Source organism: Fukomys damarensis, unplaced genomic scaffold (genome assembly GCF_012274545.1).
Source record: "Fukomys damarensis isolate Sample0158 unplaced genomic scaffold, DMR_v1.0_HiC HiC_scaffold_2, whole genome shotgun sequence".
Classification (NCBI taxonomy): domain Eukaryota; kingdom Metazoa; phylum Chordata; class Mammalia; order Rodentia; family Bathyergidae; genus Fukomys; species Fukomys damarensis.
Window position 1 is genome coordinate 8,866,899 of NW_022900914.1, and position 22,193 is coordinate 8,889,091.

Consider the following 22,193-nt stretch of genomic DNA (forward strand, 5'->3'; position numbering starts at 1 on the left):
TTTTTTTTTTTTTTTTTTTTTTTTTTTGGTACTGGGGATTGAACTCAGGTCCTTGCACTTGCAAGGCAGGCCACCAAACGGCTGAGCTAAATCCACGGCCTTGGCTTATCTTTTAAATAGAAGAAAAACACTTTTCTAGAATACTTCTCTTGGAGGATTGCTAAACCAAATCCTGTATTTAAAAAAACGATGCAACGAAGGTCTACTCTGTTGTCTTCTCTATCCATAGTGTGATCAACTTTTTCCAAGTACTTTTTCTGGTGGAAGGAAGTTTGATGAAGTTTAAAACATTTTTTATTAATACATATTTCCAGTACATACTGATTACATTCATGCTGAGGAGTAGAACGTGTACATAACACGTTTTAATTCTTTTTTCCTTTCACCTCCCCTGCTTCCTCCCATCTCTTGTTCCCCTTCCCATTTACATAAGGTCTATCTTCTTGTTCCCTATTATCTATTTTACTTGTTGATTTATTTATACTTTGGGTTTTTCATATCTTTTTTTTTTTTTTTTTTGAACCCAGGACCTTGTGCTTGTGAGTCAGGGATGCTGCCAATGAGTTAAATCCCCAGCCCCTGGGTTTTTCATATAATAGAAACCGTATGTTATTTAAGCTTGCATGTCTGATTTATTTCACTTAACATTATGGTCTGCAAATGCATCCATTTTCCTAGAAATGACTCAGATTTATCCTTCTTTATGGCAGAGTAGTGCTCCATTGCTTACAAATGCCACATTTTCTTTACTTATTCACCTGTTGTTTATATTTATGCTACTTCCAAGATTTAGCTATTATGGTCTGGGAATTTAGCTCAGGGGCAGTTCTGGGTCCAAAGTTCAATCCCCAGTACAAAAAAAAACAACAACAACAAAGATTTAGCCATTATGAATTGTGCTGCTACAAAATAAGTATGCATGTCTCATTGTATTATGATGTTTTTAACTCTTTTGGGAAGATACCTAGTGGGGAATAGTTGGGTTGAATGGAATTCCTATTTTTAGTCTTTTGAGGAATCTACCTACTGATTTTCAGTGTGGATGTACTCATTTACAATCATAAAATGTTGTAGAAGAGCCCCTTTTTCTCCACCCACTTGGAGTCAGATGGTGCAGTGTTAGATGTAATGGTGACACTTGTGGGGAGTTGGTGCACATCTTATTTTTTTTTATCTCCAACTCCACCAGGCCTAATTTACATTTCCATCAATAACACAGAAGGGTAGAAGGGTCCCTTTTTCCCCCAGAGCCTTGCAAGTTTTTGTTATTATTTTATTTCTTGATGATGGCCATTGTTTCTGGAGTAAAATGAAATCTCAGTGTTGTTTTAATTTGCATTTCTCTAATGGCCAGTGATGGTGAGCATTTCTTCATGCATTTATTGGCCATCTGTACTTCTTCAGTGAAGAATATTCATTTTATTTGCCTATTTTTTGATTAGATCTTTTTTTTGGGAGGTCTGATTTTTTCAATTCTTTTTTTTTTTTGTACCAGGGATTGAACTTGGGTCCTTGTGCTTGCAAGGCAGGCCACCGAACCGCTGAGCTAAATCCCCAGCCCGATTTTTTCAATTCTTTATATATTCTAGGTATTAATTCTCTGTCCAAAGAATAGTTGGCAAAATATTTTTCTCATTCTGTAGCTTGTTGAATTGAGGACCTTGCACTTGTAAGGCAGGCACAGCGCCACTGAGCTAAATCCCCAGTCCCATTGTCCCTTTAATCTATTGGTTGTTCCCTTTGCTGTACAGAGCTTTTTAATTTGATGTGATCCTGTTTGTTGATCTCAGTGTTATTCCTTGTGCCACTAGGATTCTGTTTAGAAAGTCCTTGAGAAAATCCTTCCTTACGCCTGTCTTCAAAAATTTTACGTATTTCACCTCCAACAGACTTTTTTTTAGCATTTAGATCTTTGATCCATTTTGATTTTATGTATGTATTTATTTATTTATTTTCAGTACTGGGCATTGAACTCAGGACTTTGAGCGTGCCAGACAGGCTCAATGCCACTGAGTTACATCCCCAGCTCCCATTTTGATTTAGTTTAGTACATGGTGACATATGTGTCCAGACTCAGTCTTCTGCGTGTTCATTTCCAATTTCCCAAGCACTGTTTAATAAAGAGGCTATCTTTCCTCCAGTGTGTGTTTCTGGATCCTTGAATGTACCTAGGGTTTATTCTGCTTCCTCCATTCTATTCCATTGATTCACATGTCTGTTTTTGTGCCAGTTACCATCCTTTTTTTTTTGGATACTGGTGAGCAAACTCAGGACCTTGCACTTGCGAGGCAGGCAGTGAAACCACTGGACTAAATCCCTGGCACATAATCCTGTTTTTTATCACTGTAGTTTTATAATGTAGCTTGAAATTTGGGATTGTAATGCCTTCTGCTTTGCTCTTATTACTCAGGATTGCTTTGCTATTCTGGATCTTTTCTGGTTCTGGATGAATTTTAATATTTTCTGTAGCTCTGTGAGGAATGCTGTTGCTATTTTGACTGGGATTGCTTTAAATCTATGTGTCAGTTTTGGAAGTATAGAGCCATTTTTATTATATTGGTTCTGCCTATCCAGGAACATGGGGTATCTTTCTATTTTCTTTTTCTTTTTCGTTTTTTGGTTTTTTGAGACAGGGTCTCACTATGTAGTTCAGACTGACCTGGAACTCACTGTGTAGCCCAGGCTGGTCTTGAACTCACAGCAATCTTCCTGCCTCAGCCTCCTGAGTGCTGGGATTACAGATATGTGCCACCATACCCGGCTTATCTTTCTATTTTCTGTTGTCCTTTTCCATCTTCTTTTTCAGAGAGATGTAATTTTCATCACAGAGGTCTTTCACTTCCTTGGTTAGGTTAATGCTTTAAGTATTTAATTTTTTGTGATACTATTGTGAGTGGTTTTGTTTGCCTAATTTCTTTCTCAGTGTGTTATTATTGGTGTATAGGAATGCTATTGATTTTTGTGTGTTGGTTTTGTATCCTACTACATTGCCGAATTTTGTTATTAATTCTAGGAGTCTTTTGGTGGAATTTTTTGGGTCATCTTTTTTTTTCTCTCTCTCTCATTGGGTTTATTGGTTCTTTTTAGGTACATTTTTGGGTCTTCTTTGTAGAAGATTATGTCATCTGCAAATAATAATACTTTGTCTTCCTTTCTTTGCCATGTCCTTTTTATTTATTTCTCTTGCTTGATTACTCTGGCTAATATTTCAAGGACTATATTGAACAGAAGTGGTGACAGTGGACATGCTTGTCTTGTTTCTCATTTTAGGGAGAAAGCTTTCATCTTTTCCTCATGTAATACAGTGTTGGCAACAGATTTGTCCTAAGTGGCTTTTATCGGATTGAGGTAAAGGCTTTCTATACCTGTTTTTTTTCAGGGTTTTTATCATGAATGGGTTTTGGATTTTGTTAGTTTTCCTGTGTGTATCGAGATGATCATGTGGTTTTTGTCCTTGCTCCTGTTTATGTGATGAATCACTTTCATTGATATGTGTATGTTTAACCATCCTTGTATCTGTGGCATGAAGCCTACTTGGTCATTGTGTTAGTTACTTTCCTCTCATTGCTGAGACAAAATATCTGACTCCCAAAGTTAAAGGGGGGAAAAGTTTATTTGGCTTATAGTTCAAGAGATTTCAGCCCATAATCAGCTGGCTGCTGTGGGGGACCAGCCCCCACTAGTCGAACAGTACCTGAAGGAGAGAGTAGGGTTGAAAAGGAAAGACACTCTAGGCAGAGTAGAGACAAAAGACTGTCTGCTTTATTTGAGGCAAACCTGGTTATTTATACACACATTATCAGCAAAAATCTACACAAGAAACATCTGCAGAAAGACACCACAAGAGAATGTTTAGACACCATAACATTTTACAATTCCTAAAGGTCAAAAGGTATTCACATGCACTTTGGGCGGGAATGCTCTCTGTATCTGATCACAGTGGCTTCTGTTGACATCAAGTTGATAGATTAACTCCTTGTTGTTAACCACTTCTAGTTTTCTGCATACTATTGTTAGGTGAGAGTTTCAGTTTCCCCACAGGCTGCAAAGCAGGATGGCAGAGGAGCAACAGTTCATGGCAATGGAAGACAGCAACAGCAGCAAGAGAATCTTTCTGCCCCTTTTATCTTACCCACATGACTGGGACTAGGGGGGTGCAAACTGTCACTCTATGTGTAGTGGTTAGTGAGCACACGCCCTTATCCCAGGTCACACACACTAGCTTCAGCACCTCTGAAACAGCCCCACCTTGTTTCTATGTGACTTTAGGGCACATCTAGATACAAGCCACAACAGCTGTGATACGTGATCATTTAGATGACTTGTTGCATTCTGATTGTGAATATCTCATTTAGGATTTTTGCATCTATTCATTACAGAGATTGAATATAGTTCTTTTTGGGTGGATCCTTTTCTGGTTTGGGGTCAGGGTAACAATGCTACTCCCAGGAATGATTTAGGGAGTTCTCCCTCCCTTTCAGTGTCATTAAAGAATTTGAGGAGTTGTTGGCCTTAGGTCTTCCCAAAAGTTATTGAAGGATTCTGTGGTGAATCCATCAGGTTGTGGGCTTTTCTTAATTGGTAGTCTTTTTTCCCCCCCTATTTAATTACTGCTCCAAATTCATTGCCTGTTACTGGCTTATTCAGTTTTTATACCTTCTTGGTTCAGTTTGGTAATTCATATGCACTCAGGACTCTGTCCTCTATTGTGCGTTCTCCAGTTTGTTGGCAAACAGGTTTATGAAGTAGTTGATAACCTGGTCTTTGGAGGTGTCTTTTGTGATCTCTCCTTTTTTGTTCCTAATTGCATTGATTTGAGTTTTTTCTTTCCCCTTTTTTTGATAAGATTGGCTAAGGGTTTGTCTATTTTGTTATTCTTTAAGAGAACCAGCTCTTCGATTCATTGTTGATTTCATTGTGTTCCATAGGTTCCTGTATGTTGTACTGGCATTTTCATTTGATTCTAGGAACTAATTTCTTCAAGAGTAAAATGTTTAATTTCTGTATATTTCCATAATTTCTGTGGTTTCTTTTGCTATTGATTTTATCAAATTATGTTCTGATGATATATACGTAGGATAATTTTGATTCTTTTGTATTTAAGTGTGCTTTGTATGTAGTCTGGGGGAAATTTCCATGTGCTACTGAGAAGAATGTGTAGTCTGTTGTATTCTGTTGTTGGGCAGAATACTCTATAGATAACTAGAGTCCTATTTTTTCAAAGGTTTAGTTCAACTCTGATATTTCTTTGTTGCTTTCATTTTCATCTAGTTGATCTGTTTATTTGTGAAAGTAGAGTATTATGGTCTCCTACTATAATTGTATTAATATTTATCTAATTTTTGTTTTTGTTTTTTGAGACAGGATCTTGTTTTTTAGTCCAGCCTGGCTTTGAACTCCCAGCATCCTCCTGCATCAGTTTCCCAAGTGCTGGGATTACAGAAGTTCACCACCACACCTAGCTATCTGATTTTTTATACCCAATAGCCAGTAGTGTTTATGAAGTTAGGTGTGCCGGTGTTTGGTACATATATGTTTATAATTGTTATACCTTTGGGTTTTGTGGTTTTTTGAGATAGGGTCTTGCTGTGTAGTTCAGGCTGTCCTTGAACTCACTGTATAGCCCAGGCTGGCCTTAAACACAAAGTGATCCTCTTGCCTCAGCCTCCCAAGTACTGGGGTTATAGGTTTGTGCCACCACACACACCATAGGGTTGTAGTTTTTGATACACTCTGCCAGTCTGTTCATTTAATTGGAGAATTGAGAACATTTACATTCAGAGTTATTACTGAAAGGCATTGACTTATTCCTGTCATTGCTTTATTTTCCTGTTGCTGATTCCCTTTTTCCCCCTTCTCTGTTTAACTGCTTCATCTTCCTGATGTATTTATTCCACACTTTTTGGCATTGTTGGCTTCATTTTGTCTTTCTACTATATACCCTTGAGAATTTTTTTTGGCATGCAGGTTTGATGGTCAGGAATTTCTCGTGGTGCTCTTTCTCATGGAAAGACCATTTCTTTCTTGCTTGCTTGCTTGCTTGCTTTCTTCTGGTACTGGGGATGGAACTCAGGACCCTGTGCTTGTGAGGCAGGCAGCAGCACCACGAAGATCAATCCACGCCGGGAAAGATCTTATTTTCTTATCAGTTTTGAAAGGTAGTGTTGCAGGATTTATCAACTTGAGTTGAAAATTTTCTTTCAAGGTTTAAAATACTTTAACTTCTTAAGGTTTGTGTTGAGAAGTCTGCTGTAATTTGAATGGTTTTCTCTTTGTAAGTGATTTCATTGCTTTTCTGTAATAGTTTTTAAGATTTTGTGGTTGTGTTAGACTTCTAGGATTTTGACTTTGGTGTGTCATGGAGAAGTTCTTTTCTTTCTTTCTTTCTTTCTCTCTTTTTTTTTTTTTTTTTGTACTGGGGATCAAACTCAGGTTCTTGACCTTGTGAGGCAGGCGGCAGAACCACTGAGCTAAATTCCCAGCCTGAGAAGTTGTTTTCTGATGCATGGCTATTTTGGGGTTCTATATATCTTGCTTTTCTGCATGTTGAATTCTTTCTCCATATTTGAATTCTTGCCTCTATTATTTGTATAAACAATTATTTTATGCCATTTGTGCTATCTTGTGATTTTTTCACTACTTCCAATCAATCTTAGATTAGTCTTCTTTGCGTCATCTAGCAGGTGTTGGATTCACTTTCCATGTTCTCTTCTTTTTTTTAGAGGTAACTCCGAGTGTACTGTCACCTGAAATAGCCCTGTCTTCTAAATTTTGACACTGTATCCATCCTCGCATTGGTCACGTCTGCTGCCTATACTTTGAATAGGTCTTTATCTCCTAGATTTCTGTTTGGTACCTGTTACAGCTTATCTCCAGATATCTCCCCCTAAAATCTCATGTGATTGTAGGTAGGACTTTTTGGAGGTGGCTGGATGTAGGTTGTGTGATACTGGGATTAAGGGTGTGTGATAACTAAATTGGTTTAGTGTTTAATGGAGATTCAACCCTCGGTGGGTGGCAACAGTAAATAGTCTTGTAGCCTGGCTGGGATATAAAGGGACAGAAGAAGGCTGCTTGCTGCTTCACTGTCTTCTTCCTGCTTTGCCTTGGACTGTTTATCCTCTGCAGTGCCACTCTGCCATGCCACCTTGCCTTAGAGTCAGCCAACCTTGAATTGAAACCTGTACAAACTGTGAGCCAAAATAAAGTTTTCATCCTTTAATTTGTAGGTGTTGGATATTTTGTCTCAACAATGAGAAAAATAACTTAAGACAATACCGTTTTATGGACTATACTTTTTTGCTAAAGTGGTCATTTACTGGGGACTCCTGAAACATTACCAGAAACCTCTGCAGTAGTCTTCAGTTTCCTACTCAGTGTACGATGCAGACCTGAGGGAAAAAACCCTAAAAGACAGAGCTAAGAGACAGAAAGTAGGGCACCAGAACAACTAATGCTGGTGCAACCTTCAAAGGCACCGGCCAGTCCAAGCCACTGATTTTTATTAGTGATCAATTGGAGGGGTTGGGGATTTAGCTCAGTGATGCCACCTCCTGCCTCGAAAGTGTAAGGTCCCGAGTTCAATCCCTGGTACCAAAAAAAAAAAAAAAAAAAAAAAAAAGAAAAGAAAGTAATCAATTGGAGCAAAGGCAACAGCTATGCACAAGGGCAGAACTATGTGAGAAAATGTACAGTCATGTGGCTTCTATAGAAATTAATGTAAGCAAGGCTTGTTAAAGACAAGACAAAGCTTTCTTGAATTAAGAACAGAATAGACAAAATATCATTGTAATTAGAACATTGTCCTTCTACTTAAAGGAGGTTTTAGTTGTGGGATTGAATTTAGATGCCATACTCACTTCTATAAACAAACCAGTTGTGGTGTTATGCACTCTTTACAGCCTCTACTGCTTACAGCTTGCTTTGGGGCATAATCAGTATTGCAGTCTCTTGCATTCATTCATTTTTGTTTGTTGTTGTTGTTGTTTTTTTTTTTTTTGGTACCGGGGATTGAACTCGGGTCCTTGCGCTTGCAAGGCAGGCCACCGAACCGCTGAGCTAAATCCCCGGCCCCAGTCATTCATGTTTTTATAATTTTGTTTATCTTGGCTAGCTTTTTATTAGTGTCTTCTATAATTTCACTCCTCATTTTATTACATCCATTATCTCTTTAAAACTAAATCATTGTTGAGCTTGCCCAGTACCTTATTGATTTTTTTTTAATCTTGTCTTTTATCATGTCATATATTTAAGCTGTTTGGCTTTGGCCTTCCTCCCCATTGATACCCCAGGGATCAGCTTTGGGAGAGCTGGGAGTTTTCAGAGACCTTTTGTTGCCTTGCCTTCTCGTGTTTGTATTGTTTTGTTTTGTGTGCTGAGTTTGATTACAGTGGAAAAACTTTGTTGCTAGTATGGAGATCTCATTAGGCAATGTCTGCTTTTCAATGATGCTCTCTAGATTTGCATAACTATAGGCTCTTGTGTCTGTCCCAAGGTCCAACCATCTCTTTTTTTTTTTTTTTTCCCCAGCTTTAATTGAGTTTATTGGTACATTTTAGGGATACAGTACAGTTACATTCATTGTTGGGATCTTGTACCTCTACATGACAAGTCTTGATTCTCATTTTTTCCCCTTACCTCTGCCCTCCCTTCACCCCCTCCTCCCCTCCCCATCTACAAACACTTTATTTTCATCTTTTCATTCTCTCACATTTTTTTCTTTTTAACCATCTCTTTCATTTGGAGAAAAGAGTGCAGTGTAATTGGCCCAGCACCCAGTTCTCTGGAAATGATCCACAGTATTGATGATAAAAAGGCAAAGGAGATACTGTTATATAGTTTAAAAAAAAGTAACAACTATGGTACCCAGGTAATAACACAATCAGCAACAATAATAGAGTCAAAGACATTTAGATATGGACATACCATGAGAACCAATAAAAGCTATCAGTGTACCACCCTTAACCATAGAAATAAGATCTGTAATTATAGACACAAAGACCAACCAAATATTGATAGAGTAAAAACATCTACTAAATGCAACAGCTATACCAACATTAACAGTAGAAAAGAATTCTAAAGTAATGCTAACTAGTAAAAATGGAGGCTGGGTGGAGAAAGGGAGAAGAAAGAAGCAAAAATTTAAAAACTAATGAAAAGGAAGATGAGAAGAAGGAGAGGAAAACGAGATAAAGGAGCCTATTAAGGAGTAAAAGAAAATTAATAGCATTAGGTAAAAGTAACAAACGGCCAGGGATTTAGCTCAGTGGTTCTGTTGCCTGCCTTGCAAGTACAAGGACCAGAGTTCAATCCCCGGTACCAAAAAAAAAAAAAAAACCAAAACAAAAAAACAAACAAAAAAGGAAGAAGAGCAAAGTAAAGAAAAAGAACAAATAAAAGGAAAAAAGAGATAGTTTGAATAATTTGAAAATTAAATTAAGAGGGCTGGGGATTTAGCTCAGTGGTTCCACTGCCTGCCTCAAAAATGCAAGGTCCTGAGTTCAATCCCTGGTATAAATAAATAAATAAATAAAATTAAAAATTTTTTACAAGAGTTAAAAAAAAAAAAAATTCCTCTTGAATCAGTGGCTTCTTCCAGTGTCTGAATTATTGGAATCCATCAGATATGGGGAAGGGATAATGAATCACTTTCAAGACCTGTCATGTTTCTACACTCATGTTTTGTGTGTAAATGTCGAATCCTGCCCACCTTCCACCCTAGGGCTGGCAGCTTGGTTTCTGTATTCCTCTGTGTACCTGAGTCAAAGCTTTCTCTTCTTAGCTTTATAGCTTGTGGGTTTGTGAGTTGCTCGCCCAGGGCTCCAGAGACCCTTCTGTCTGCATACCCCACACTGTGGCATCTGTGTAAGCCAGAGCTCACATTGGTGATGGGGAAAGTAAGCAGACCATTGAATTCTGTGCTGGATGTAGGCAGCAGGGTGGGATTCAAGCAGACTTCCAGGTTCATGTCTGCACTTTCAAACCTAGCCCCTTCTGCAAGCTACACATGATTGGCCTGGCTTCTCCCCATGTATGGCGGGACCCCATGTCCTTCCCAGACTGAGCTTACTGTTCTCAGGGAGGTCTGTGTCTAGCTCTACCCTCTCTGTGACTGTCCTTGTGGCTGTCTCCCACCCAGGCACTGTGGTAGGGTGAAACCAGAAACCCTGAAGTACGATCCTTCTGTAGCTGTTCTGTGGCTGTCTCAACAATTAACCCCTTCCCTAAATGGCTTCTGATTATAAACCACTGGATTTCTTTTCCAGTTCTAGCTTACTATGCTGAAGGAGTCATTTTCAAAGTTAAAACCTTATGCTGTTTTTGCATTTACAATAGCTGTGGGCTTTTCCTGGGGCTAACACTGCTAGTCTGGTCCATTGTTTCTCCCTGACACTGCCTACCCTCTCCAGGCTTACCTTGTGTCAGCAGAGACAAGTCACTCATCCTAGGAACTGGGTTCACTTTCTAGACAGCTTCGTTTACTCTGAGTTGTGCTCTGTTTTTCACACTTCTGTGTAGTTTCTAGTTTTCCTGTCAGCCCCTCTTGATTCCCAGAGATCTACTTTTTTTTTCTCTTTACCAAGTTGTTTTGTAGGTTTTTCAATTCCAGGTCTGAGACAGACTGTATATTTCTTCTAAGTACTTTTTGTTTGTTTTGGGGGAGAATGGTCTCTTTGTGTTGCCAAGGCTGGCTTCAAACTCAGATTCTCCTGCCTTCACCTCTCTAGTAGCTAGGATTATAGACGTGTGCCACTGTGCCCAGATCTAAGTACTTTTATTGGCATGCCTTGATTGGAATACCTTTATTGACATGCCTTCCAAGCAGGGTGGCACATGTTTGTAGTTCTAGATGCTTGGGAGACTGAGGCAGGAGGACCTCGGGAGCCCAGGAGTTCAAGACCAGTCTGGGCAGCATAACAAGGTTCTGTCTCTCAGCTGGGCGTGGTGGCACATGCCTGTAATCCCAGCACTGGGGAAGCTGAGGCAGGAGGATCACTGTGAGTTTGAGACCAGCCTGGGCTACATAGTGAGTTGCAGGTCTGTCTCAATTACATAGTGAGACCCTGTCTCAAAAAAAACAAAAAAAAAAAACAAGGAACATCTGGCCTTATTTTCTGAGAAATGCCTTCCTTTTCTTCAGGATCTATTACTGATTTATGTGTTATATTTCCTTGAAATTACACAAAATAAATGTAAAATGAAAAAGCTGTACAAATGAGTCCTTTCTTGGGGATGTATGTCTTATTTACTCCTTAGAAGATTTTGTAATAAATTCAGGGCCTTTAATATCAAGATCTATAACAGGACAGAATTCTTGGAACTATTACTCACCTAGAATAAATGTCTCAGTCCTGCACAAGCTATTTCAAGTGTTTTGTAATGAATAATATTTGGTTTTTTTCCCCCACAGTTTCTGGGATCTAACCCAGGGACTTGCACATCTTAGGCAAGAACTCTGCAACTGAGTTATACCCCTAGTCCTCAAGATTTTTTACCCTAGAAATTAATAAGGTCACTTGTTCGGTGTCCGTAGATGTACAGAATTTCATGTGAGGTTTATCGGTGCGGACAGGTTAGATACTGTGCCTACTTAGATGAACCTCCTGGGTGAGTTTTATCTCTTTTTATCACTATGTGGAACTACTTCGTGGTTTTGTTTCCCTCACAGAAGTTGCCCCCTAAGCGGCCAGAACTCCCTCCAACTCTAATGAGAATGAAGGATGAGCCTGAAGTAGAAGAGGAGGAAGACGAGGAAGAGGAGGAAGAGAAAGAAAAAGAGGAGCATGAGAAGACAATGGAGGGTGGAAGCAGTGGGCTGCTGCCAGAGACAGAGGCGGCAGCAGGGCAGGAAATGAGTGCCCCGGCAGGTCCCACGTGTTCTGAGGAAGCAAAGGGTGGTGGTAATGTCTCTCTTCTGCTTCCTGTGCTGTTCATTATGGCATTCGGATTAATCGTGGATAGGGTTCGTAAAGCAGGCCAGTTCTTGCCTGTGCATTTTCACTTTATATATGTGATAATGCTGGCTCTGTAGCAAGAAAACGTTTTTATTAGTCTTCTTTTCTTTTTCCTGCCAGTCATTATTCCACTGCAAATTAAGGTCAGGTATTGCAGTCTCTTGCAGAATTACAGAAGATTGAAATCTTTGGAATCTGAAGCCACAGCTGCTGGGGAATAATCCTGAGCTTCTGCCCCTTGTATAAATAAGCAGGAGGGCTGTGTACTCTGGATGGTGGAGCCTGATCAAGTGGTTTTACTCATTTCCCTCCCCATCCCTAAAACAGGGCTAAGTGTAACGGCCTGGTGGATTGCAGTTCTCAAGGAGGATCATGCCGATGGGGATGTAACTCAGGAGTACGGTGCTTACCTACCATGCATGAGGTGCTGGGTTCAATCTCCAGTACCGTCAGAGAAAAAAGAGCTAAGGTTGCTGGATGTGGTGGCACATGTCTGTAATTTCAGCTACTTGGGAGACTGAGGCAGGAGGGTTTCGAGTTCAAGGCCAGCCTGGGCAACTTGGTGAGATCCTGTCTCAAAAAAAAAAAGGAAAGAAAAAATAAAGGATAATGTTTCACTCATCTTTTTGTCTATACCACCCAGTAGAGAATCTGACAGGTAGTAATGACCCCCTTAGAAAATATTTGATGAAAAAATGTGGAAATAAGGAATTGAGTTTATTTATTTATAGTTTGTGTGTGTGTGTGTGTGTGTGTGTGTGTGTGTGTGTGTGTGTGGTTTTGTTGTGTTGTGTTGTTTGTACTGGGGATTGAATCCAGTTCTACCGCAGGGAGCTATACCCCTAGCTGCCACATCCACGTATACAGGGTCTGTCTGAGTTGCCTACGTTGGCCTTGAGCTTATGATCCTCTTGCTTCAGCTTCCCAAGTAGCTGGAATTACAGGCGTGTGTCACCATGCCTGGCTGAAGAGATTGATTTTTAAATTGTTTTTGGTTATAAAGAAATACATATTTATTTTAGGTGGATCATACATAAAAGTCCAGAGAAGACTTTCATCCCTAGAAATTATAGCTTATCTTGTAGTATACTCTTATCCCCAACTACCTTATTTTTTTGCGGGTTATTAAACTGCTTATATGGTAAAATCTCACAGAGAAGAGAGAACATGAGGAAAAAATACAAACTGGAATTAAATGTGTGTGGGAATACTGTGTATATCAGCTTCCAAACAGTCTAGACTTGGCTACCTAAAAACACAAGCCCTGAAATGTAGCTCTTCTCTTACATCACCTCTAGGTGTCTGAGGAACAGAAAGTTACTCATTGTGCATCTGTGAAAGGTGCATCTGTTTGTTGGTTATTGGCAAAATGCCTTAGCTTTTAAAAAGGTATTTAGACATACTGTTTTTGACTCTGATCCTGGTATTCCCTTGGTCTGTACCAGCAGAAAAGGGAAGGATAGGTAGATATATTGATATCTGTATTTGTATCTGTATCTGTATCTGTATCTCTGCCTGTATATATCTTGTTTGTTGAGGGAACCAAAATAGTATGTGTGGGAAAAGCATAGATTTGCAGGTTTTAAAATTTGTTTTATAAGATTAAATTATTAGTAAATCTGCAGCTGTTGAAGGATTATTCCAGGCCCTTTTCCCTCTGTTTTCTCACTTATTTTTTTACAGCATGAGGATCATACCGTTTATTTTATTGTATAGTCTGCCCTCCCCCTATTTCTTAAAATTTTTTAAAATGTGGTTTTTGCTAAGGGGCATAGTGGTACATTGCATGTTTGTATTATAATTTGTTTCAGATATTTGTTAATTTTTTGCTATTATAAGCAGACTTGTATGTAAATAATAAATCTTGATGTTCAACTCTGATTTAAAAAAAAATATCCCTGAGAGTAGAATTCTAGGCCAAGGAGTTTGTAAATTTTTAAGACTTTTGATAACTATTGCCACTGCAAGTTTTTTTTAATTTGTTGCTTTTTTCTTTTCTTTTCTTTCTTTCTTTCTGTTTTCTGTTTTCTTTTCTTTCTTTTTTTTTTTTTTTTTTTTTTTTGTACTGGGGATTGAACTCAGGACCTTGTGCTTATGAGGCAGGTGGCGAAACCACTGAGCCAAATTCCCAGCCCACCACTGCTAGTTTTTAAAGTGGAAAATTGCTGGTTCCCTGTTAGACGTCTTGAGTCATATTTATTAAAAACCTTAGGATTGGGGACTTAGCTCAGTGGTTCTGCCACCTGCCTCACAAGTGCAAGGTCCTGAGTTCAATCCCCGATTAAAAAAAAAAAAAAAAAAAAAGATAGGGTGAGGTTAATGGTAGTAAAACTGGATGCTGTACGTAGTTTCTCTTGCTTTTTTGTTTGTTTGTTTTTTTTCATTCTACCGTGAATTAAATATGCTTTGGTACTCGTTTTTATAGAGAACATGCCTCAACTCAGCCAAGTAGAACAGAATAAAGGTGATGAAAAGACTAGTGAGACAGCTTCATCACGAGAGAAGCCCTCAGGTAAGCAGCACAGCAGGCTCTGCTGCTGCTCTGCCTATTGGTACCACCAGGTTTCGTGGGGAGGGTTGGCGGCTGACCTGTGACATGGCACAGACATGGCCAGACAGCTGCTAGAGACTTGCCACCACCTGGTCCCTGGTGAAATGAATGTGTAAGGGGTCTGTGCTTGATGCCAACCCTTTTGTCTTTCTTTTACTCCTTGAACCTGCTGTGGCACCCTCTCTCTGCCCTACAAAGCTCCTAATGCCTTGATGCTTCTGTCTGGCCAGGCAAAGCCCAACCCAGTTTGACATCTTCCCAAATCAAATATGAGTTCCTTTAAAGTGATTCCAAACCTATGAAAATAAATTAGTTGAAAGGATGGTCTACTAGAAAATTTGCTTTTGTCTGGTTTTACTTGTAATGGTTAAACCTTGGAATAATAAAATCAATGTCATTATTTTCAAGCTTGTAGAATAGGCTTAAGGTTTAAAAACTTGGGATATTAGTGAAGGAAAGAATTCTCTCTCCTTTATTTCTTTATATTTTGTGGTATTGACTAGAGAACCCAGAACTTGTCACATGTTAGACAAAGCTTTACCACTAAGCTATATCCCAGCCCTTTTTATTTTATCTTCACACAAAATCTCATTAAGTTGACCATGCTGACATCAAATTTTGAATCCCTCTGTGTCCAGCCCTTCTTAGTACAGCTTTTACAGTGGTAAATATTACTAATTTTTAAAAGTATTTCCAACACCCTTGAGGAATTTTTTCTTTTTATATTCCTTTTCTGAAAGTAGTCATTACTATTTTTTTCTTAAATTAGCATCAAAGAATGAATGTGAGAACAGCACTGATGAATTGAAGAAAAAGAAAGTTCCTGGTCCAGGCAAAGTAAGTACCTCACTCCTAAAGTAAACATGAATGTACTTGTCATACCTGAGTGTAAATCTTTGGAGACCAACTTAACAGAGTTCCCATCAGCTTTATCTCCTCCTAGAAACCTGGACTCTTAAATTTTTATTTTTGTGAATTCTCTATTCTTGTCTCTGTCTACCCTGTTTCTTACTGCTCACATTTGTGACTCTTCATATCCTAGTATATAAAGACATTACAATAATGTTCTTATTTTTCTCCTTCATTACACAAATGATAATTAATGTACCCCGTTCTGTATCTTAATGTTTTTAAACTATTGTGAAGATTGTTCTATATCAGTATATCAAGGGCTTCCTACTTCTTAGATATACCTTACTGAACCAGTTTTCTGCAGATGGACCCTTGGCTTTCTTCTAGTCTTTTATTACACCAGTGCCATAATGAGTAATCTTCTGTTTGAACTTGTAGGGGTATAGTAAGCCCCCAGAAGTAGGGTTGCCAGGTTATATCAGGAGGCCTCAGGTTACTCATGAGAGGACTCAGCACACGGCTGTACTTGCAGCTGTGATTTCCTACAGAGAAGGGCACCAGGCACAACAGCAAGCGGGGAGGCACCTGGGATGAAATCGTGAGGAGACAAGGTCGAGGTGCGTGCTTCGAAGGGCCCTCTTCCCACGAAGACACAAAGGACGTGCTTAGCTCCCTAGCTGTGAGTCGCCGCAGACTTGAAATGTTGCTAACTAGAAACTCACTTGACATTCAGCCCAGGATGTTTGTTGGGGATTGATCAGACTTTCCCTGCCTGGCCTGTACCCAAATTCCAGACTCCCAGGCAGAAAGCAGGTGGGCAAACCACAGTAAGTCATCCGTATCAGTTAGGCCCCCTTACAAAGGCTAGCAGTCAAAGGCTAGCAGTCAGGCTTGTTTTGTTAGCTCTTTTCTCCACCCGAGTCAAAAGATGAGTGCCAGATTTCCCTCCCTGGGGTTACTCCATTAAGTATTTATATCTGCAGTATTTTACCTCCCCAGTTAAGGAATGCCACATCATTCTCATTGGCTGGAAAATCAGCTCATTAAAGTTTTGTGGAAAAGTTCAAAATTTAGAAAGAGAATGCTCCCTCAAATAGGTTTTTGTTTTTGTTTTTTGGTACCAGGGATCGAACTTGGGTCCTTGTGCTTTCGAGGCAGCACTGGAACCACAGAGCTAAATCCCTGGCCCTCAAATAGGTTATTGATGTCAAGATCACTAATGGGCTGGGCAGAGTAGCACATGCCACAATTCAGGAGGCTGAGGCAGGAGGGTGACTGCAAGTTCAAGGCCAGCCTGGGGTACATAGTGAGACCTTGTCTAAAAAAAAAAAGGAAAAAAATCACTAATGGAAGCTTTTCTCTTTTAGTTTTTGTCTGCGGACACATATAAGGATAGTAATTCTTAAATTTTTTGAGTAGTATAATCTGTCTTTTCTTTACAGTTTCTCCCCATACTTTCTTCGAAATATCCTGAAGATGACCCAGACTACTGTGTGTGGGTTCCACCTGAAGGTACATTGTTTTAATTTTTTCTCCCTCTAAGATTTATTTATGTTTTTGTAGTTAATGTATATTTAAAATTCAAAATAAGAAAGTTACAAGAATATGCAGTGAAAGCTTCTAAAGTAAGCTGGGCGTTTTTGTGCATGCCTGTAATTATAGCACTCAGGAGGCTGAGGCAGGAGGATCATGAGTTCAAAGCCAGTGAATTCAAGACCAGCTTGGACTATAGAGTGAGACCCTATCTAAAAAAAAGAGAAAAAGATCAAATATAATTTGTGTACCCTGTTTGGATCCTTAAAGAACTGTTAAAAAATAATCCAGTCAGATAATTTTGAACACTAGCTCAATATTTGATGAAAGCAAGAAATAATTTTTTGAATGATGTTATGTTGGGGGGGTCAAGTTCATTTTTAAAATTATTTATTTACTTATTTGAGGCAGGGTCTCACTATGTATATAGTTCATGCTGACCTTGAACTCACTATGTAGTCCAGGCTGGCCTCAAATTCATAGTAATCCTCTTGTCTCAGCTTCCCAAGCGCTGCAACTACCTGCGTGCACCACCACAGCCACCACGACTGATGGGGGCAAAGTTCTTACGTTTATGCAGATGGGTTTACAGATGGAATGACATCTGGGACTTACTTTAAAGTAATCCAGTGGCAGAGGATGAGAGAAGGCCGTGAAAACTGATAGATAAAGCAGGATGGTGATAATTATTGAATCTGGGTGAAGAGTAGAGGGCTTCATTGAAGTTTTTTTATTTACTTTTTGTTTGGTTTTGTTTGAGACAGGGTCTCACTGTGTAGTCTGGGCTGGCCTGGAACTCTCAGTGATCCTCCCAGCTCAGCCTCCCAAGTGCTGGGATTACAGGTGTGCGCCACACACCCAGCTTCTTTTTACTTTTGCATGTGTTTTAACTTTATTAACAGCAGCAAGAAAATAAATCTTTAGGCTGTGCCTCAGCTGCTCGTTTGTTTTTCTCTAAGCACCCAAATACTGCCAGTTTCTTATTAATTCCCCAGTAATGCAAAAAGAAAGAAAGAGAAGCAAGCAAGCGTTCTGGAGATAATCTAAATTTCATTCTGTAAAGATTGTACTGGCTTTGTGCCCATAAATTCACATTTGGGGGAATGAATGAGATGCCTTTTTCCCCATGTTCTCATGCGTGTTGCTTTTTCCATGATGATACTTCTAAGATACTAGTCATTAACAGAAATTTAGTTACTAGAAGTGCAGTTGGCTTTTTATCTGCTAATAAATATTAGGGTAAAAGTGAAAAAATGACTGTATTCTGAAGTTGTATACAAAAGTGAAATTTCTACTAGAGAAGAAACTTCCTTATTTGTTTTACTTTTGCCCTATTGATATCTGGATATCTTTTCCCTCTGATTTTGGAAAAGTAAATATACTTCTTTCTTATTTTATACTTTGATGTAGGTCAAAGTGGAGATGGCAGAACCCATCTTAATGACAAGTATGGCTACTGATTTCCTCCGACTCCCAAAGGAAGACCTTGGGGACCGTGTACATAAGACATTTGGAACGCTCTGTCAGGTTGAGACCAGAGAAGCACAGATGATCATTTGTAAAGTCTGGTGACTGGCCTTTTCTTCCTTGGCTGCTTAAATTTATCTGCCCTTCTGATTCTCCAGAGATTTTGGTATTTATATCTAAAAGTGTTCGTGTATATATGTAAAAAGGAAACCACATACTTCGAGAACTAGAAAAGTGAGACATGTGACTCTTATAAAATGAGAATATACCAAAATGTGTGTAGTATTAATTTAAGGTCAAGCCTCTTGATTTAGTCTGAAGGACTGTGGGCCTATGGCTGGCCCAGCATGTGTGAGGTCCTGGGTTTGATCCCCACATCATGACAAGACAAAGTAAAACCAAAAAAGAGATCAGGCTTTTCCTGAGCACTAGGAATGCCGCTGGCAGTCAGGCTGTAGAAGTCACAGATATCGTGTCCTCAAATAACTGTTGAAGTAAGGTCTGTCTTGGGTTTGATATTTTTGTCCCTAGGGCTAAAAATAGATTTACAGTGGGGCTTCGTACTGACTTGAAGTGTAATTTCCCTACCAGGTTTGAGAACAGACCCTGACTTACCAGGACATAGTTAACCTTAACACCATCACATGCACTCGGTCACCAGTCTGATAAAATCTCAGCCCAACGAATGTTCTGGATTCTGTGTGACTAATCATTTAGTTATCCCTCCTCTTGTGGAGGGTTGCAAATAAGGTCACGGAACGAAAAGCAGAATGTGTTCTGCTCGGGGTAGGACTTCTCACCTCGGTGGAGAGGGGAATAAAAGTTCTTTCCTTCCTGGAAACAGGAGGAAATGCAGGCTGTCTTACTCCCTCCTCCCTTCCCCATCATTAATGCCTTCCTTCAGTAGAAAGGAAAGTCCGAGAGTAAAGCAGGGTGGAGAGCATGTAGGGTAGGTTGAAGGCAGAAACACTCAGCAGGAAAATTGCTACATCCCAGCTGGAGAGTGGATGAGGCTGTTGCTTTCCTAAAATGGACTATGTATGAGGGCAGACAGGAAGCAGTAATGAGCACTTCCGTTACCTCGGCAGATGCGGTAAGTTTGGTCCACTGTAGTAAGGCATAGTGGCACACGCCTGAAATCCCAGCACTGAGTGAAGCTGAGGGAAGAAGATCACAAGTTTGAGCCCAGCCTGAGAAATTTAGTGAGACCCTGCCTCAGAATAAAAATTAATAAACTCAAAAAAAAAGAAAAAATAAAAATAAAAAGGGCTGGGAATAACCAAATGTGGTAGCATATGCTTATAATCCCAACACTGTGGTAGACTGAGGTAGGAGGATCGAAAGTTCGAGCCCAGCCCGGGCAACTTAGACCCTGTCTCAAAAGAAAAAAAAAATGGCTAGACCGTAGCTTAGTGTGAAGGCCCTTGGCCCAGTCTCTGGTACCCACTCTGTACCCCAAAAAAGTGTTGAGGGGCTGGGATATAGCTCAGTAGTAGAATGCCCTTAAGATCCATCCCCAGCTCAAAAAAGGAAGCAGTGTTGGTACTGTGGGAAACTCATTTTGGACGTCATTCAGGCTGATTAACTGCAGAACTGGTAGAGGATGTAAGAAGTGGCAGGAATCTGGGGGCAGAGTGACCGTAACTCCTTGGATCCAAGTGGTGAACAGAGGTTTGAGTCCTATCAGTGGTCTTCAGAGGTGAAACCCTATTCAGACACAGTTGTATACGGAACCCTAATACATGACCAGAGGAAAATATCCCTGCTCCGGGTGAAGCGAAGGCACAGGAGTTGGAGCCGCAAACACGCACGCACACCCTGTCCTCGCTGTGCACTCTCAGTGACACTGAGTGATCCTAGACGCTCCATGGAGCACAGCCTGTCTCGAGGAGGCAGATGTCTCAGGGTTCTGTGGACAGGAGGTGTGGTCTCAGGTCTAAAGACACTGAAAGCAAACAATTCCATAGGCCAGAAGGAAATCTGAATTGGAAGTGTACAGCTGACATCAGTGGCTGGCGGGCTTGATTTAAAAGCCCTGCACATGAGTCTTTGCTCCCTTTTACTGAGCAGGAGTTCTGTCGTCTCATGGAGAAGCAGCAAGGCTTCCTGCTCTGGGAAACTCAGGGGCTGCGCATCAAATGAGAAAATGGAAGCGGATTCACTTTCTAGGCTTGTACAGATGTCAGCAGTTATTATCACAGAAAGGAGACGGGGCCTAGCATCTGCTTCTGACCTTTTGCATCTGTGAAGGAAAACACCGTTAATACCTCATTTCCCTGAAAGTAAGACCTTACCAGGACATACGCCCTATGTGATTTTTCAGGATGTCCGAAAATAAGCTCCAGGTAAGATCATCAGCCAGAGGGACACATTTAGTACACTCGTTGCAACATATGATGCATGTATTGAATTATGAAATGATAATATATAATGGAATATAAATAGTATTATCGACATTAATACTTAAATGATAATATAACTAAATATTTGTAAATACTCGAGTGAGTGTCTTTGGACAAGAGTTAAATGCCTAGGCCGGGTGTGGTGGCGCACGCCTGTAATCCCAGCACTGGGGAGGCCGAGGCAGGAGGATCGCTGTGAGTTTGAGACCAGCCTGGGCTACACAGTGAGACCCTGTCTCAAAAAACCAAAAAAAAAAAAAAAAGAGGTAAACGCCTATGTAAAAGATAAACTTAAGACTTGTGACCAGTGGAGCACAGACAATGCGTGAATAATGCGCACTTGTTAACAAGAGGACGTGTTCATGTCTAATGGGAACTTCACAACTCAGTACATCGTGTGTTGTAACCAGCATACTTAACGCACTCCTGTGAAGTCAAGAAACGTTCTCTGAGTTTTGTTGTCTCCAATTTTTTGTCACTTTTGTGTGGCCCATCATTCTTGTTGCCACTCCTGTCTCCTAAATTTTTTTTTTTTTTTTTTTTTTTTGGTACCGGGCATCGAACTCGGGTCCTGTGTTTGCAAAGCAGGCGCTGGAGCCACTGAGCTAAATCCCTGGCTCCTAAATCTTTTGTTAACCTTTGATTTAACGGAAACTTTGTGGAAGCCTTGCCTGCTCTATCTATGCAAGAGGTGGTAACGTGGCTGAAGAATTCACAGGCTGAAAGCATTGGCAGTGTTGCCAGTGCACGGTGAGCAGGCTGCATGGACAAGGGAGGTGGGGGTCAAGGGCTTCAAGATAACTGGAGTTACAAGGGTTCAGGCAGGAATTCGGGGTTTGGAGAGTTAGGACACGTTTCAGAGGAAGAGGACATGGCAATATTGGAATACATATAGATTGTTGTACGTGAAAAACAAGGCATCCCGGGCCAGGGGTTTAGCGCAGTGGTTTGGCTGCCTGTGTTGCAGGCACAAGGTCCTGAGTTCGATCCTTGGTACCAAAAAAAAAAAGGGAAAAGAAATATAAGGCATCCCCTGAAAATAAGCCGTATTGTGTCTTTTGGAGCAAAAATTAATATAAAACCTGGTCTTATTTTGGGGGAAATACAGTGGTCTGAAAACAGTTTCACTGCCCCGAAAATCCTATGCACTGCATTTATTTATTTTTTCCCCTCCTGCCCCTCGCAACCACTCTTCTTCTTACTCTCATCTTTTCAGGATGTCGTATAGTGAGATATTGTCTTAATTTTTTAAGAATACCAGGCTGGGGATGTGGCTCAGTGGCAGAATGCTTACCTACCATGAGTAAGGCTCATGAGTTTGATCCCGGCATTGTCAAAATACCTGCATAATTAAACATATCATAGAACATTCTTGAGCCTTTTTTAAAAGTGTTTTTTCTAAAATTAAGGATAATTAGAAAGGAAAATATTAAA

At 40.0% G+C, this 22,193-nt stretch overlaps 1 protein-coding gene across 1 annotated transcript in view; it reads left to right on the forward strand.

Annotated features, from left to right (window-relative positions):
• Positions 1–18,631, forward strand: part of Slc4a1ap (solute carrier family 4 member 1 adaptor protein) — a 36,083-nt gene extending 17,452 nt beyond the window's left edge. The window contains exons 10-14 of the mRNA XM_010604715.3: positions 11,669–11,900; positions 14,380–14,466; positions 15,275–15,342; positions 16,800–16,869; positions 18,301–18,631. Coding sequence (XP_010603017.1) covers positions 11,669–11,900; positions 14,380–14,466; positions 15,275–15,342; positions 16,800–16,869; positions 18,301–18,350 — 507 coding nt within the window. The 3' untranslated portion in view covers positions 18,351–18,631. The remainder of the gene's footprint in view (positions 1–11,668; positions 11,901–14,379; positions 14,467–15,274; positions 15,343–16,799; positions 16,870–18,300) is intronic.
• Positions 18,632–22,193: the final 3,562 nt, after the last annotated feature.